The sequence below is a fragment of the Gymnodraco acuticeps genome, unplaced genomic scaffold (assembly GCF_902827175.1).
Source record: "Gymnodraco acuticeps unplaced genomic scaffold, fGymAcu1.1, whole genome shotgun sequence".
NCBI lineage: Eukaryota > Metazoa > Chordata > Actinopteri > Perciformes > Bathydraconidae > Gymnodraco > Gymnodraco acuticeps.
The window spans coordinates 780,628-799,447 of record NW_022990251.1 but is presented as its reverse complement, the minus strand read 5'-3'; the positions used below and the strand labels follow the sequence as shown (position 1 = coordinate 799,447).

Genomic DNA, 18,820 nt, shown 5'->3' with positions numbered 1-18,820 from the left:
TTAGCCTTATTCTGCCCTCCCCGGAGTGCGATAAAGCCATCGCCACAGGAGGAAATATCACCACCGTCTTTAAGACCGCAGACCCCAGGCTCATCAGAGACATCAGCGTAGGGCAATTCATGGTAGCTTTCGGCATTTTCCGTGACGTAATCTGCTCCGTCTACCCTGAGAGAAGAGCAGAATTAGATGCATACATGGCCATTATCGGAGATATCAACCTTAGATACGGGAAATCCATCTTCTACCAGTATCACAAGAGCTTTTCTAGTAAAGCAGCGCTTCACCTAGCGCATAGCAATATCCGCCTCGACTGGTCAGTGATGGACATCGAGCTGCTCGTGATGGCTACCGGCGGGCAATCCGCTATTTCCTGCAACAGCTGCGGAGCGCAGGGCCACATTGCTGCCCTCTGCCCATCAGTGCCTTTCTCCGCGCCCAGAGCCTCTCACATGCAGTATTCTGGAATCGATAGACCAAACCGTCAGGTGCCCACGAGATACGAAGATAAACTCTGCGCTAGATTCAACGAAAATGTTTGTACTCACCCCTATTGTTCATTTCTCCATATCTGTAGTTTCTGCAGGGAGGCACACCCGAAGTCCGTATGCCCCAGGCGCAACCAAAACCTAGTAGCTCTGCGCCAGAAACCTCGTGGCGGAAAAACATTCTGAAACATCACCCCTCCACTCCCATTAACATCCCTCAGCTAGCAGCTGCGCTATCCACCCACCCAGATTCCGTGTTCGTGGACTATCTCCTATCAGGGCTCTCCCAAGGCTTCACGGTAGGGGTCCTCTCATCTCCCACAGTTACTTTCGTAGCAAAAAATCTTCAGTCAGCCGCTAAAGAACCTAACATAGTCTCCCAGCTCATCGACAAAGAACTCCAAAAAGGATATATAATCGGTCCCTTTAGCTCCTCCCCCTTCCCAGTGTTCCGTTCAAATCCCATCGGAATAGCCACACGCAAGTACTCCGGAAAGAAAAGGCTGATTTTCGATCTGTCCGCTCCCCGTTCCGGCCCATTTCGCAGCGTCAATAGTATCATCCCTTCAGAACAGTTCTCCCTTCACTATGCCTCAGTGGACAATGCAATCAAATTGATTAAGTTCACAGGGCACGGAGCATGGCTCTCCAAAGCGGACATTACTGACGCCTTCAAAATCATTCCTATTCACCCGTCCCAGTGGAATCTGTTCGGCATTAAGTGGGAGTCCAAATTTCATTTCGCCGTTCGCCTAACCTTCGGGTGCAGAAGCAGCCCCTGCATTTTTAACTCCTTCTCGGAAGCGCTTTGCTGGATCCTGCTGAACATAGTTAGAATCCCCTCCGTCCTTCACCTACTGGACGACTTCCTCCTCATAGATCCGCCACAGGACAGTTCAGGGACTTCACTAGGCAAACTAAAACACTGCTTTCAGGAGTTAGGCGTCCCCCTCTCCAAGGAGAAAACGTTAGGTCCCAACACAAGCCTAGAGTTCTTAGGCATCACCCTCGACTCTATAGAGATGAAGGCATCTCTCCCCTCAGACAAACTGCAGCGCATCCGGGACATCACAAAATCATACTGCGAGCAACACATCATCACAAAACAACAGTTGCTCTCCCTTCTAGGACACCTCAACTTCGCCATGCGCGTCATCCCCCAGGGGCGCTCGTTCATCTCCCGCCTCCTGGACACAGCATCAGCGGTCGACAATCTTCATGACCGCGTTCTCCTAGACGAAGGCTGCCGCTCAGACTTACGTTTCTGGTCTCTCCTGCTCGCCCACTGGAACGGAGTTACTTTTTCTATGATGACCTTGCGTGTTCCTCCGACTCAATCAGGTTTTTCACGGATGCCGCCCCATCCGTGGGTTTTGGGGGTTTCTTTCAGGGCGAGTGGTTCGCAGGGTCCTGGCCCCCGTCATTCCCTAATCATGCCTCATCCTCCGCTCTGCACGAGATATTCCCAATCGCTGTTGCATGCCACGTATGGGGTCACCTGTGGTTCCGTAAACGCATCTCGGTGCTGTGCGACAACCAATCAGTGGTTGGAATAATCAATAAGGCGCGCTCCCAGTGCAGCGACATCATGCCATTCATGAGAAGCATTACGCGTTCCTCCATAATCCACAACTTCATCATCACAGCTCGCCACATCCCCGGTCACCTCAATGTCGTCGCTGACTCCCTCTCTCGCTTTCATTTTCATACATTCCGGAGCCTCTGCCCGGAAGCCAGCCCGCAACCAGTCGGAATCCCTCCACTTCATCTCCTCTCTCTGCACTAATCAAGAGTCCCCTAGCTCGGCACCTCGAGTCCGCCAGATTCTACATGAGAAAGGGCTTAGCCGCATCCACCCTCAGATCCTATGATTTCGCATGGAGAACGTTCGCTTTCTTCTGCCGCTCAGTAAACAAGCAAGTCCTCACTAAATCCGGCCTATCACCTACATCATACTCAGGAAATTCCTTTAGGATAGGTGCAGCCACCTCGGCTGCTAATCAAGGTCTCTCCACCTCATCCCTTCAACAACTAGGACGGTGGACCTCCTCCGCCTTCGCAACCTACATTCGCCCAGACATCAGCACCGTACTGGCTCCCCAAAGATCTCCCGGACCCTAACTATGGTAGCTATACATATAACTGGTGGTGGCTCATAAACACATTCAAAAGTATACATGTCTCACTAAGGTTCCCGATATTCAAAACTGCATTCCTGTCCTAATTCCGCGGGCCCCGCCCACAGGGAATAATGTCTCGTCTCACGCTGCAACTACATGTAACAGGCTTCATCTCCGGCACACAGGTATTTCATTCCCAGGCCTTGCTCAAACGTATCAGTGTAAAATGTATTTCCTGCAGTCTGCGTGGACTCGGGCCACCGTACACTCCGGTGTCAGTTACAAAACAAAGGAAAATAAAGAAAGAGAAAAGAGTATAGAAAAAGATATATAGCCTGCGAAGTCAGGCGTGGCGGAAGGCCACCGTACACTCCGGTGTCAGTTACAAAACAAAGGAAAAGAAAGAAAGAGAAAAGAGTAAAGAAAAAAAAATATATATATAGCCTGCGAAGTCAGGCGTGGCGGAAGGCCACCGTACACTTCGTTGTCAGTTACAAAACAAAGGAAAAAGAAATAAAGAGTAAAGAAAAAGATATATATATATTAGGGCCGGGACTTTAACGCGTTAATTAAGATTAATTAATTACACAAAAATTAACGCGTTAAAAAAATTAACGCATTTTAATCGCACTTATTTTTGCACCGCGGAACTTTTCTCACTGGATGAGTTTCAGGCGTACCGATTATACTGGAGCACCAACTAACGTTCATGACTTCAGACAACAAACCACAGTGAACAACAGTGGGATATGTTGTTTAAAAAAACGGACGGATGGAAGCGTCGATAAGAGCACGGTTGTGTGCAAATTATGCAAAAAGGAATTCGCATATCACCGCAGCACATCAAGCCTCAAGTATCACCTCAATGCAAAACATATAGCAGCTAGCGTGGAAGCTAGCGTGGACGTTAGCCTCTTTTATCGCGTTCACACCAAAAAGAGCCGGTACTAAAATTAGTTCATGAGAACCTTTTTACCCCCACGAAAGTCCCTGCTAGAGAGCAGAGAGCTGCTAGAGAGCAGGGACTTTCGTACGGCTCTCTTGTGACAAAAGAGCTATATTTCTGATTGGCTGGGCGGATTGCAAACCACGCCCCGTAAAACTCCCAAAAAGTTTTGTGAATTTTATTATCCTCGCATTAGCATTATTAGCATTAGCCCAGCGCAGAAACGCAGAGAGACTAACTTATGGCAACACAAAATAAAACATGGGAGCGGTGGAGATGAGGAGGTGTCGGCGTTCTGGCGATTTACTCGGAAGGCTGCTGGGACTCCCAGCAGCTTCTACTGAAGCCAGTCCCCAACTCCGGGGACTTTGGGCGGCAGTATACGCCGTGAAGTGGTTTGCGGCCTGCCAGTAAACCCAAAGCAGAAGAAGAAGAAGTGACGTCAGCGGCTTCATTTGCCTAATCCACCCCCAAATTCAAAGAGTTCTCATGAACTAAATTCTCATGAACCTTTGTGGGAAAAGTACTGCGGTGTGAATGTGCCTAATGGTATACTAAAATCCATGTGAAAAAAATTGCTTCTCACTGTTCACAGGTCAAATATTTATATGTGATTAAAAATGCGATTAATTTCGATTAATTAATTACAAAGCCTCTAATTAATTAGATTAATTTTTTTAATCGAGTCCCGGCCCTAATATATATATATATATATATATATATATATATATATATATGGCGGAAGGATATATGAAGATATATGTGGCGGAAGGCCACCATACACTTCGGTGTCGTAGCTTCGGGCTACCGTACACTTCGGTGTCGTGGACGTTGGGCCACCGTTACAAAACGAAACCGCTCGCTCCTCGGCGTAGTCAAGCCCTGCTGGCCAGGCATGCAGGTCGTTTTCAGGTAAGACCGGCACTGATTTCGGCAGTCAGAGTTATCTTTCCTTCCCAGATCACCAGTCACCCCACAAGGTAAGCAACTCAGTTCATCTCAGTATTCATACTTCACTGGTTTTGGGGATTTCATCGGAGCGGTGCTTTCCCTCCTGAATGATTATCTTGCAAACCGGGGCCTAATCGCCAAACACCATTACATTCTCCTGTTGTATTATCATGGCAATCATTTCATTCATATGACGTTTAAACAATAAATATGTAATTCTTACATCACGTCTCTCCGGTTTGAAATTAAAGCTTTAGCGCAAGTTCAATAAGGAAGACCTAACACGAGTCACTTACACGTCACTCTATGGCTCCCTTCCCCCCTCATTAAATATGAGGGCGTCACCCCTCAACAGCCAATAGCTGCACATGCTAAATGCCTTAAATGCCTGCTCTTCCTCCCTGTCAGTTGTCATTTGCAGATGACCGCAACCCGCCTCCACCCCTCTCGCCTCCAGTCTCCTCCAGGACAAAGCTAAACCTTCCTTCTTCAGACCGGTCTCACCTACTCAGCACCACCACCAGTGTCTAGACCCCGGGGATTTCATCGGAGCGGTGCTTTCCCTCCTGAATGATTATCTTGCAAACCGGGGCCTAATCGCCAAACACCATTACATTCTCCTGTTGTATTATCATGGCAATCATTTCATTCATATGACGTGTAAACAATAAATATGTAATTCTTGTAAAGGAATATTTTGGTCTTGTTAAAGTATATAGAGTTTAGTGAACTGTCCTCGGGAATCTGTTTAATATGGTTGAAGTGTATTCCTGCCTGTAATGTGATCCATAGCTTCTCAGGAAGACACAGGTCAAGAGGTCATCTGATGTCTTGTGGGGGAGAAGCTTGGCTCATGTGGGTTTACAATGCAACGAGTCTTTGTCTCGACATCTGGCATGCATTAAAGGAAAACCCGCGTGTTTTAGGGCCCTCCTCTTCTTGTCTGTATAGATGGGTTCTTGGCGCTTTTAGGCTTCAGAGTTTGCTGGTATCTTGCAGGGAACTGTGATATGCTGTGAACTCTCCGGCCGCTCAGGCTCTCAATAAATATCAGTGTATTGACAGGCGAATCCAGTTTCACTCATTTCATGATTGGCTCAACATTGCTGCAAAGAAGTTTTATCTTCACAATTGGCGTCGCGAACAGTTACCAACAAATCGTCGAGCTGGTGAGTGTAATTTCAAATCTATATTTTGACATTGCCTCGCCAGACTCTGTGATTGACGGTATAAAATTACCTGTGGAACAGATAGATGCAATATTTTTGGTTTCCTCTGTGTGTGTGCACGGCAAATATTCGGAGAGACCTTAAAGAGGGCATCAGTAATGTGGAACTTCGGTTTAAAAGCAATGTAAAGATTTGTACTGAAACGAATCGCCGAATTCTGGAGATTTCAACGGTTTAACTAGTTAAATCAACTCGCCTCGAAATGTTCCTGTTGCTGCTGCAGGGTGCAGGGTGTGGGTAATTCCCCTCCCCCCCCTGTGGAGAGCAACACAGGGAGAAACAAAGCACAGCGTCGTATTCTACTTAAATCGCACCATTATGAGTTTTGGAAATAAACATAACTCTTATTAGGATGTTACTAAATATTACGTCACGCTGTGTTTCATAAACTGAGGGGTTGTTGAATTTGGCTGTTGTTAAAATAAAGGGTACTGAATTCATTAAAAGTCTCTGCTCTCCGGATCGGGGAGGGCAGAGCACCACTAAATTAGCATAGTGGTTGTTGATTGAGAATAATGTGGTTATTACTCTTCAGCAGATTCCGTTCTTAGAATTAATTAAATTAATTAATATCTCTGCTCTCGGTCGGTTGAGCAGTTTTACCACTACATTTGCATAGTGGTTTTGATTGAGAATAAGGTAGTTTATTACTCTTCAACAGAATTCCCCTCCTCCCTGTGGTGAACGGCACACGAGGAATGTTTAACAACACAGACTTGTATTTTCTGTTAATCACACCATAAGCTCAAGAACTAAATTGAGCTATTAAATGGGAAGAGTGGTGGCAGAATATTACATTCACACTGTGTTTAATAAACTTACGGATTATTTAATTGGATGTTGTTTAAAAAAATTTAAAAATTAAAAAAAATAAGTAAAAATAAGTACTGATATTTCCCTACCCCCGCTGAAGTTTCCCTAATTCGGATTAAAATGAAACTGGATGAGTTTAGCTGTCACCTGATATTTGTTGCGGGTTCATGTTTGTTTGTATAATTGTTTCGTGTTTGTTTGTATACCTGCCGTCTTGTGCATGCTTTCTAACAACTAATAAATGAATCAGTCCACAGCCAAGGTAAAATGAACTAAACTATAGTTATCTCACCAAAAGTAAATTACTTGAAAGAAAAATAAAATGCATGATGTAGAGCAAAATTATACATTGTAATCTACATTTCCGCAAAAGGAAAATAAATAGCAAAAAGCCTCTGTTTTACACCCGGGAACCTCAGAGGCATCACTGCGGGTCATCTGTCTGCTCAAATGGATCAATGTTGTATTATTTGTTTCATTTATTCTTAATCTATGTATTGTATGGTAATAATGAAAATAAAATAACCTAATGTATTGAACACATTCCGAAACAAAGCAGATAAGACAAGACTCAGACACAATGGTGATTCAACCTTTTTGCACGATTGATGCAAAATGAAAACTTTGTCATTATCTGTTTCCAACTGGCCACTGGAATCAGATAATGGATATGAGTTGAAGTTCAATTACAGTTTTAAATATAGTTCAACATTCTTTATTTAACTGTTTCAAATTATTTCTAGTCAAAATCCCCTCCTTTTCTCTACTCTGCTTGGTGCTGCAGAAGAAGAAAATAAAATAAAACGCAAGACACGGGGTCAGAGACAGGCGTGACCTCTGGAAGGAGAAGATAATTTGAAGCAGACCACAGCGCTGTGCGTTGGGGGTTTTTTATGAGCTTGAGCACAAAGGAACATTTCATTCAGCAGTCAGTTTTTTATTGGCAGAACTTTTGAGCACTTTGAAAATCTATTTTCATGCCTCTGTGCAAGGCTTAGTCTTTCTATCTGTATAGCCACTGGTGTAAAGTAACTAAGTTCATAAACTCAACAAGTACTATACTTGGGCACAATTTTGAGATACTGGTACTTTATTTGAGTATCTAAAATGTTTTGCTGCTTTATTTTTCTACTCCACTACAGTTCAGTGGTACATGGTGTACTTTTACTCCACTACATGTATTTAATACCTTTAGTTACTTTACAGATGTGGATGAATGATGTGAAATCTAATCAAGTGTTGAATCAGACTTTAGTTCCACCTGGAGTAAATCCACCAGCTACCCTGCAGTATACAAAGTCATTCAAACTAGCTGCACCTTCACCAGCTTTGAGAACACTTTAATGATCAATCATTATAAAACATATCATATATATTATTCTGAAATAAACCAATCTGCACAGTGACTACTTTTACTGTCGCTATTTTCACTATATTTTGATGACAATACTTTTATACTTTTACTTGAGTAACATTTTGAATGCAGTACTTTTACTGTAACTTAGTATTCCTACACTCTGGTACTTCTACTTGTACTTAAGAACAAGATCTGAGTACCTAAGCTAACGTTAGCCAGAAACCTTCCATTTTGACACAAAGAACAATGGGGTAATTTCAAAGTAATTCGAAGTAATTCACACAGCCTCTTCCCTATGGGAGGAGCAGCAGTTTCAGCTTCATTTAAATATGTCGCGTAGTTATAGATGGATTTATTTTTTCCTCTAAAAGAGAGAATGTGTATTTTATGTTAGTATTTCAAAAAATATCTCCTGGGGGAGAATCCCCCCAGACCCCAAGCAGGGGTCAACTCTTTCACTTGTGAGGAAATGGCAGGAGTGCCTCCAGGTCGCTTTTATTTTTTTATTTACTACAACACAAATGTGCCTTTTATTTCATACAGTTCAATTTGGATTGAGACAGGGAAATAATCTAAACCTCACGCGTGGCGTTTCACTGACAAGGGGGCGATATAGCGTGTATGTAATTACATTTCAAATACTGATTTGAGCCCCACCACTGTATGGGTTAGCCCTACCATAGATTACCCAACGCAAATATCGCAAATACTCGGGAGCCGATAAGTCAATAAGTTGCTTATCGCGACAGGCACACAATAAAACAGTGGAAACAAACATGTGTTTGACTTTCATTATTTAATGAAACTGTGTGCCCTTTATAGTCTGTGTCCAATATTGTGTATTTGTATATATATATTATATATATATATCCTAAATATATGCTAAGGTCCCGCTACGGACACGATAGCAGTCACTTCGTGCGCATGTGTGTAATTAAACCCATGACCTATTTTGGATTCAAAACGGCAAATTTCCCCAAAAGATGACAAGTTTGCATCCCTGCCTGTTATCGTTTTCATCACGGAGCTGGAAAAATGGTGTATTGATTACTGATCTGTGCATGTCCAATTTGTTAACTGACTTTGGTTCTAATGTTAATGTTAATTTGATTTCAACCCATAAGTAATTATTTAAATTAACTCAACATTCCACATGATGGATTAGTGTTCCACATTTTTCCCACTAATTTGTTTATGATTAGGCCAATGGTAAAGAGAGACATTGATGACCCTGTGTCCTTTTTGTTAGCACGTGGTTCCATTTTGTCTAATGGCGTTGGACAGCTTCACTAAGAGTCACCCAGCTACAGTCCGGCTGAGTGCAGTCACAGAGATGCTATGGCTGCTCTACATGACATTAATGGTTTGGTCCGAGAATGGACACCATTTCCTGCTCCCAGAGAGAATGACGCTCCTCACACTGAACAATACAGCCATTGACACTGTCTCACGTGGGTCTGCTCCCCCCCACCGAGCCATGAACTGGAAGCTGGAAGTCTGCTCTGAACACTTGGAACTGTCACACCAGCACCAACCCTTGGGTCAGTTAGATGAGACTAACGGCTTCACTTAGGGCATATGGGTCAGAAATATGACTCTCGTTACCACGGAGTGGGTTGTTTGTTTTTTAAGGCTATTCATACTGCTATGCAGAGTGAAGAGCCCCTACTATTTTAACAAATAGGTCTGTCAGGGGCCTCTTACTGTCTACTTCTGCATGTATTCACATTATATGGACCATGTTTACACCTGTTGAAACTAGGGCTGCACGGAACTCAGGCTACAATACAACCATTTTGTTCTGCTCTAACGATTCTACATCAAAATAGTTCGTTTTTATTGTTTCCAATGATAACGTCACCTTAAGTGGAGGAATGCAAACCTGTTTTAAATGTAAGGTTTTGAATTTCTTTGACATTTCTCAGTAATGACACCCTCAGACGCCCACTATCATTTATGCCAGTGGTTCCCAAACTTTGTTGTGCCCAAGGCACACCAAAGGACAAGTAAAAAAATCTCAAGGCACACTTATTGTGAAAAGATAGCCCTTATAACACGTGTTATCACTCATATTATGTAAAGTATCTGTAAATGTGCATAATTATTTACTAATGCCAAATAAAATGTGACAAAGACAACTATATTACGAAATATTTCCGAAATTAATTTGAAACTTTATCAAATTAGGCTTCATCAAAGCAGCAACACACTCATTTACACCAGACAGGTCACAAAATAGAAAATGAGGCAAAGGAAACTCAGCAGAAATTCAGCACAGACAACTGTCAATGCAAGGAAGCTGCATTGTCCATGGTCCGGAACTACAAATTATAAATGTATTACCTTAAAAAAAATGTAATATATTACACTACTTCGTTACTATCTACATAAAGTAACTCGGTACTTTACTCGTTACTTTCCTCGCCGAGCACGTACAAACTGCGCATGCGTGAGTGGCAATAACTTTCCTTACCAGCAGGCGGCGGTAGTCAAGCCCCCAGGTAGTGCACCGGACTCAGATGAAAATATTCGTGCTGGCCAAACGGCGGTACTACACTTCCGGTTTGGTTGCCAGGCTCGGAAACTAGGGGTGGGCGATACCACAAAATCTGGATTCGATCCGATACCAAGTATTTCAGGGCCAGTATCGCCGATACCGATATCGATACCGATACTTTTTTTTAATGAAAAGCGTCTTATGTACTTTCATATAGGGGAGAGCTGCATGACATGATTTTTTAGCTGAAATCATCATAAATAGACTAAATCTGAATTCATTTTCATGAATAAAGACAGGACAGTTTTTATAGACAAATACACGTTTTACTTTTGCAAATTTAAAGTGCAAACATGAAAAATAACAATACAAAGTGGCCAAAGTAGCGAACTGTCTTCTTGCACACATCACAGTTCGCTAAGTTTTAATGGCCAGTTGTGAAATTGCTCCACACAACGCTGCTCTTTCTCTCAGCCATCATGCGCGTGTGTGTGTTGCACTCGCGAGTCGCTGGCTGCTGCTGTCCTGCCCTGCTGGCTGCGGTCAGTCAGCTTGATAATCGGCGTTCAGGCACGGAGCCTCGAGGAGAAGAGGACAGCAGTGGAGAGAGAAGAAAAGAGCATATACTTGTGTTCGTCTGCACATAGTTTTTTGAAGAAATTGACGAGTAGAGGAGACGAGAAAAAAAGTATAACAGTATCGATCCTATTGGCTCTAGTATCGATATTTTGAAACGTAACGTAATATCGGAGGTATCGATATTTTGGGATCGATCCGCCCACCCCTACCGGAAACACTTTTCCCATTGACTTACATGGGGAAAGAGTGGTCTGTAACTCGTTGGATAATTTTTTTAACTAAATAAACTACCCAGTATGAACACTTGTATAGCCCTTATTAAAAAACATTCGTTCCTCAAGTTGTAAAACATTTGCTAATAACGTTATTCTGAGAGTTATTTCCCTCTGCATTATGAACGCGCATCTAATCCACGGGATCGCATAGCCCGGCACGTTCATGTTACGTGTCCCGACCAATCAGAGCACACTGTGCTCACAGGGAGGGTGCTGGAGCCAGGCTCGGGCTGGAGCTTTTGGAGCTACAACGAGCGTTAAAGGCAGAGAGTGAAATTCAGTGAATACACGTAGTTTACAGAGATGCTGTATGAGGAACCAATGTGAGTTGCGTTTATCTTTACCCATGGATGCACAATGGGAACGGATCCATATCGTCTTACTGCCATCCCACGGAGCTGTAATAATGGATATATTGCACATGTTTGCTGTAATTCATTGTCATACTACATGGGCTGTATGATTGAATCTTGTACCTTAAATGTTGTATTAAATGGAGTTAATATTACCGATATCACTAGATCATTACTAGCTAGCCGCTAGCTGCTAACTGCCGCCTCGTTCATATCAAATCCATGGCGGTAGTGTGTATGTGTCATTTAATACAGGCAACAACCGGAAGACAGAGAAGAAGAATAGACTGCGTGATATAAAAATAATGGGCAGACCTCCACCCCTCGATAGTTATCGCTGACTCAGCCATGTTTATGCAGCACTGCACGTGGAGATGTGGACGCGCAAGTCGCGCAGATTACGTACATAAACCTACAAAGTACTGATATAGTAAATTAAAAAATAAATGATTATTTTTGTGTAGTTGTATATTGAAAAAATAATGTATGGTTGTCACAAAATCCCACGGCACACCCGGACTTGCCTCACGGCACACCAGTGTGCCGCTGGTAACTCAGATGCTTACATGGACTTGTATGTTTTTTCCTTCATATCTAACAGAAATAAGAGAGAAAGAGATGGGAAAGTGAGTAAAGAGGGATAGGAAGGAGAAGAGATATTTGCGAGTTGCATACTGACTCTGAGTTTTCTCGATTAATAGCTTATATAGACAATACCATGCTTAAATAGACTCCTAAGTTATTATTTCATATGTGACAATATGTAAGAAAAGGGAGGGAAGAGTCAAATTATATTGAGAAATTGAGCAATTGATTTCATATTGGAACATTCATTTCTCAAACCTATGTTTTATGGAAGAGGAAATGTACTTCTGATAAACTAATCCTTGATCAAACGGTAAATGGTGAATTAATATAACATTTATAATCATTGAGAAAGGGTTATTCCACAGGGACTAGCTCACATTTAACTTAAAATAACATTTCTCTGCTTTGGACTGATGAGTATATGATTCTTGCATGTTAAATGACTAACACAAACCTTACATTTATAATGTGCATGTCTCAGGAAGGCTCCCAAATAATTTTGAGGGGGCCTATCCTATTTTTGTAATTGAATGATAATGTGCTAATCCATTACCTTGAGTTGTCTGCACTCAGGAAAACATCCCTATCAAGTGTTAAACAGCTCTGAAGGCGAAGGGTCAGAGAGAGAAGCACACTCTGCGGCTGCAGAGAGCAACTTATCCACGGGCAAGGAGGTCGTTCGAGATGAGAGGATTCTAATCTTCAACTTTCTGATGAGATGGGATGCTTCTTCATTTTCGCTCGCAGGACGAGCGATGGCTTCAGAGGCTTCATACAAGGTTTCCATGTTTCATTGGAGGAGCAGATATTTTCATAACCTCTCCCATCACGGGGGGGGCATCTGGATGTGCCACTTGGAATAGGCAGGTGCACTGCTCTCAAGCAGATAGCAGAAGGAATACAGGCAGATGAGCCTCTGTTTCACTGGGAGATCATAAAGTGCTCACTGAATTGAGCCACAAAAGCAGAGCAATTGGGGGGGATTGAGATATGGCGCTCTGATGAAGAAGAGTTTTGAGCCAATCAGCACCTCAGTGCTAATCTACAGTATCAGGATGCCTTTACACACCAGACATTCTGTGTCATAAAGAGAGGAGGAAAACATGTTTTTCTAGCTCTCGTACAAAGATAACATTTGAATTGAATGACCAGATGATTACAGATGTACAATTAACAATTAATGATTGTTTTTGTATTCCCAATGAACAGATATGTGTTAAATAGTGGTGATAAATATATTTTATCAGATTACACTTTCACACTAAACTAATTAATTAATTGATATTTTCAGATTTATAAGGTATTGAACAATAAGATATTTCTAATATTATAACAGACAATGTTACTATCCTTAATCATTACCAGGTAAGAACAGATGTTTTGATATTGATTACAGTTGATGCTCTGAATAAAGAACAGATGTTTTGATTTTTTCCTTTTCAGGTCGTTATACAATAAAATGTTTGATTCTTCAGATTGTTAAACATTTTGAGAATTGTTTAGTTTTCCCTTCAGATTTTGAGATGACATAATGATTGATAGTTGAAGTCTGATTTATACCTCAATTGGATTTATTATAAATCCTAAATTCTAATTGTGTTTTAATAAGTAATTGCCTTGAAGTAAATCTTTGAGATGTAAGCTGATTTAGAATTTGTGTTTGATGAAGGAGATTAACTGAGTGATAAATGATAAAATATCTTATTCTTGAAACATATATTTTGCTATAATATTGTTGTATTTCACGTGTTTATTATTGTGCTTTTTGACAAATGATGCCAAACACTGAAGAGAGATGATTTTATTATGATTGATTGTATCTTGTCATGGTGATTGAAGTGTTTTCATTCTTGTTCTACTTTTGATGTAATTAATGTGAGTGAGCCCACACAACTCTGAAGACGCTTATTGACTTAAGTATTGACTGAAATATTCTTTAGACTAATGTTAATTGATTATCATAAATTGATAAAAGGGTGGATCTGTAAAGGAATATTTTGGTCTTGTTAAAGTATATAGAGTTTAGTGAACTGTCCTCGGGAATCTGTTTAATATGGTTGAAGTGTATTCCTGCCTGTAATGTGATCCATAGCTTCTCAGGAAGACACAGGTCAAGAGGTCATCTGATGTCTTGTGGGGGAGAAGCTTGGCTCATGTGGGTTTACAATGCAACGAGTCTTTGTCTCGACATCTGGCATGCATTAAAGGAAAACCCGCGTGTTTTAGGGCCCTCCTCTTCTTGTCTGTATAGATGGGTTCTTGGCGCTTTTAGGCTTCAGAGTTTGCTGGTATCTTGCAGGGAACTGTGATATGCTGTGAACTCTCCGGCCGCTCAGGCTCTCAATAAATATCAGTGTATTGACAGGCGAATCCAGTTTCACTCATTTCATGATTGGCTCAACATTGCTGCAAAGAAGTTTTATCTTCACAATTCTTACATCACGTCTCTCCGGTTTGAACTATTTGTTGTACAGCCTTTGTGTGACCTGGTGCACTGAATAGGCTTTTCAACCACTCACTGGGTCCTTGAGGTTTATATTTAAAAAGATCTTGTCCACATTTTTCAGGCTTTTTTGACTTAACAAATGACTTACGTGACTTCCCTTGGTTGATAGATTTGTTCTCAGGTGGTGAGACACACGTGTGAAAATGTCCTCAACCTTCATTTTTGTAAAGGAAAGTTCCTTCACTGTTTTAGTCCACATCTTGTCAAATTCTTTGTCCAGCTTTTCCTCTGACATCTTGACTTTTTCCTTTCGGCATTTGTCAATCAATGCACCTACTCTGCCCTCTAATTCCTTTGTGTGGTTCACCTTGATTTTATCAAGTTTTGTCATCTCCTGTCTGATGTCGGCTGCAGCTTTGAGTTGGTTAAACACAGAGCTTTCCATTTCTCGTCGAAGGCTCTTTGCACTGTTTTTAAATTTTTCAAATGCAAATGAAGTTCGGTTGTGTCAGATATGTTAGATTTATCAGCAGGTGTATCGAAGTTGGAGATTATTGTTTCAGCTTGTGTAACCCATGTGTACATTTCTTTTTTGAAGTCCCATTCCCATTTGTTGAATTCTGTGCACAGCTTCATGTATGCATCAGCCACGAGACTGTTTCTGAAGCTGAAGATGAAGTTTTCATGTTTGCAGGCTCTTCATCCACTCCGTAAACTCCAAGATATTATTAGCCGATGATCCACAACTTCTCAAAATGTGGATGATGTTCTTCTTGAGCTCATAAACAGCCTCGCTGTAGCCTGCATTGACTGCTGCCATCGGTGGGTTTCCATTCCAGAGTCCAGGAATGTACCAGTTTCCAGTGTCTGGACTGTACTCCATCACATCAGTGAAGCTCGAGTACTCCATTTTGGCTGCTGCCTGGGTCATCTCGTTTCCTGTCTCGCATGTTCTTGTCATGGGCTGAAACATCCGACACATTCTGGTGAACAAACTGACATTTGGGCTTCTTTTTGCTAACCTCTTTCATCCTGAGGAAAGCGTGTACAACTATCTGTAGGATGTCCTTCATTTCTGTTGAATTCTCCATTGAAACATTGATGATGGTGATATCACTCAGCCCCACAACAAGTGTTGCAAGCTCATTTTCGTGCTCGTGGCTTTGGCCAGTTGTGCGAGCTCTGGTGACTTTAAGCCCTCAGTGTCAATGATCACCATGAAGTCACAGTTGAAGTGTTTTCTGACATATTCATTGATTTTAATCAGCAACATAAAGGCACCTCGAGTGCATCGACCACTGCTGACTGCAAACTGCACTCCAAACATGGTGTTGAGGAGAGTGGACTTTCCTGTGCTCTGAACTCCAAAAACTGTGACGACTAGGATCTTGTTCTTAGGAGACACCAAGGCATTGAGCTGAGAGAGAACGTCAGTCACCCATCTGAGAGGTATGTTGGATGCTTCTCCATCTACAAGCTCAAGTGGAAATCCATCAAGCATTAACTCAGCACATAGCTTGGGGAGATGCTGTAGTTGTTGACGTGCTGGGTTTGTTTCAGGAAGGAAAAGGGAAGCTTCATAGATCTGCCCCATCTCACGGAAGAAGTGTTCAGTCCCTAATGAGCTGTTGGCAAGTTGTTGGTCAATCTCCTTGATCTCCTCTTTGTTCTCAGGGTTTTTGCATTTTTCTTTGTACTGCTCCCTGAGGTCAAAGAGTTTTTCTCGAGACACGTTATCGAGGTTCATTCGCATCCATTTCAGGAAATAGAACCTCTGTATCCCTGGGCTTGATATTGCATTGATGAAACATGTCATTGCGTTCGACATGTCATGAGAGTTCTGTTTTTCCCGAAGTTTGGTTTTCTGTAGCTGAAGATCACTTTTGTACTTTTCTATATTTTCAGACCCAACTTTCCGAAGTCGCAATTCTTCCTTCTCCATGCAAGTAAGGTCCTTCCATATTTGGCCTTGCAAGGGAAGCTGAACCTCTTTGTATATATGAATGTCTTGAATTTCTGCAGTGATGTCATCTGCATTTTCCTTCGCAGTCTGGCACTCTGGAGATTCTTCATCAACACAGATTCCATGTTCATGGGCAATGTCAGACATCTTCTCAATTCCCCTCTTCACCTTTGTGTTTTCAAATGCATTGCTGACTTTTTCCCGCACATTTTTTACAAAGTTTGCATCATTTATTTGCTTATCTTTCAAAATGATGTTTCTCTTGGTTAAGCTCAACTTGGTTGTGTAGTGAAATATTTGTATGTATTCATGTTAGCAAACTATGGATAAGCTTAAAATGGGAATAATTTGGGTAAAACTGTGAGCTGGATTTGGGGCCTGTTGACATGTGTTTTTGAGGACAAAGGAAGATGGGGGAAGGTGAGAGCATGTCTTGATTTGCATTCAACTTAGATCTAGCTACAGTGATTGGGGAAACCTAAGATTTGAGGTGTCTGTGATATTTGGGGCTGCCAATCAAGGAGGTCCAAATGGGAGGATCGGATAACTCCTCCCATTGTTAAAAAGTATAAACACAGAAACACACGCGGTGTTCAGTCTCTTTCCTCTGGCAGGCACACGTGCAGGTAAATTCGGGATCCCAAAGATAATTTGTATTGAATTTGTACTGTATTGATTGTATTGCATTGTCATATTACCATTAAAGTAGATTATTGTTTACTTGGTGGCACTGGATTCCTTCCTGTATTATAACCAGCTTGATAGGGACGCGCGGAGATTTGAAAAGCGGATCAGTTATCCCTTTAAATCTCTAACAGTTGCTACCTTTTTTACGGCATCTAATTTGAAATCTTTGCTTTGACGGTTACCCACCAAGAAGATTTGGGCCTTGTGGTTTTGGTTGGTCAGCAGCTCACACTCAGAGTCCAAAGCATCAAAGAACACAAAAACTGCTGCAGATGTCTGACACAAGAAAGACAATTGTGTTTCAAATGAAGCAATGTCCCCACGAAGGTTAGCTACAGCAACTGGCTCGCTGAAGACATCCATGTTTTTGTTCCCACAAGGAAGATACCAAGTCATTTCAACCAATCCATTGGATATTCTCCTTGGGCTGTCACCACACTCCATGTTGGAGTGAACAAAGGTGTCATGATACTGCTGAGAACTGCTCAGAAGCTCATTGAGGATCTCTGACTTGGACAAGGAGCACTCACCCAGTCTCACAAAATATATCATTGGAAGTTCAGAGACAACAATTCTCTCTTCAATAAATCCCTTGGATTCTGAAAGTGACTGAGGTCTGTACTTTTTAACAATGTCTCTCATGGCCCAAAGCATGAGGGTGCACTGCTTTGTGTTACAGTTGGGAAGCAACAGAGGCACGGAAAACTGTCACATGGACATTTTGAGGGCCATTTCCTGCTGAACAAAACCATCAGAGCACAGAAAGAGAGCAGTGACAATGTCAAGGGGATTCAGTGTGTCTCCTGAATGTGTACTTTAATCTAAATCATCAAGGTCTTCTGTGTGATCCTCACCGTTTGACTCGTGTGCAGGTGTACATTTCACATTCCTATCTGTCACATTAACCATCATTAGTTTCTTCAGAAAATTCCATGGAAGATCTGGATTACAGTTTGCAGGTTCATCGGTAATGGTCTTCTCGTCAATCCTCAGAAGTGTGCTTAGGGACACCTTCTCTTTGTAGTGTCGATCCAACCCCAGTTCCTCCAAAAACTTCTCTAGCTGCTTCTCTGTAGAAAATAAAAACAATAAATAAAGCCTTAACTGATTATTAAACATTCATAAGCATTATTTATTATAACCATTTTCCTTTCTTATTGTTAATAATTCCTCATGTTCAGCAGTAATATTTTGAAATGGGCTCTTATTTTGTAATGCAGGTTGTTTCTGTTTCCGGTTTGAGCCGTTTATATTTATTATGTTCATGCTGTTGCAGACTCAGGAGTGAGAGAAGTCACTGATGATGTGAGTTGTGAAGTTGCTGTATAATGTTTAGGTGCCTTGATAGCTAATGTCTCCTTGTTATATATCAACCCAGTCTCACAGCATTTTGTGTTATAGTCACGACATTTAATCTATTGATTCGTGTTCACCAACACGATTTCCCCCTTTTTTTTGTGTCACACAGAACGATTTTAAAAGCAATGTATTTCTATTGGTAGTTTGTTTTGTGCCTGCAACACGTCTTTTT

At 41.8% G+C, this 18,820-nt stretch overlaps 1 protein-coding gene across 1 annotated transcript; it reads right to left on the bottom strand.

Moving 5' to 3' along the window:
- Window positions 1-15,026: 15,026 nt before the first annotated feature.
- On the bottom strand, window positions 15,027-16,749 carry LOC117549014 (interferon-induced very large GTPase 1-like). Its single transcript, XM_034220570.1, is given in 4 exon segments — window positions 15,027-15,330; window positions 15,332-15,574; window positions 15,576-15,810; window positions 15,813-16,749. Coding segments are annotated over 4 exon segments (1,719 nt in total).
- Between the last annotated feature and the right edge of the window lie 2,071 nt (window positions 16,750-18,820).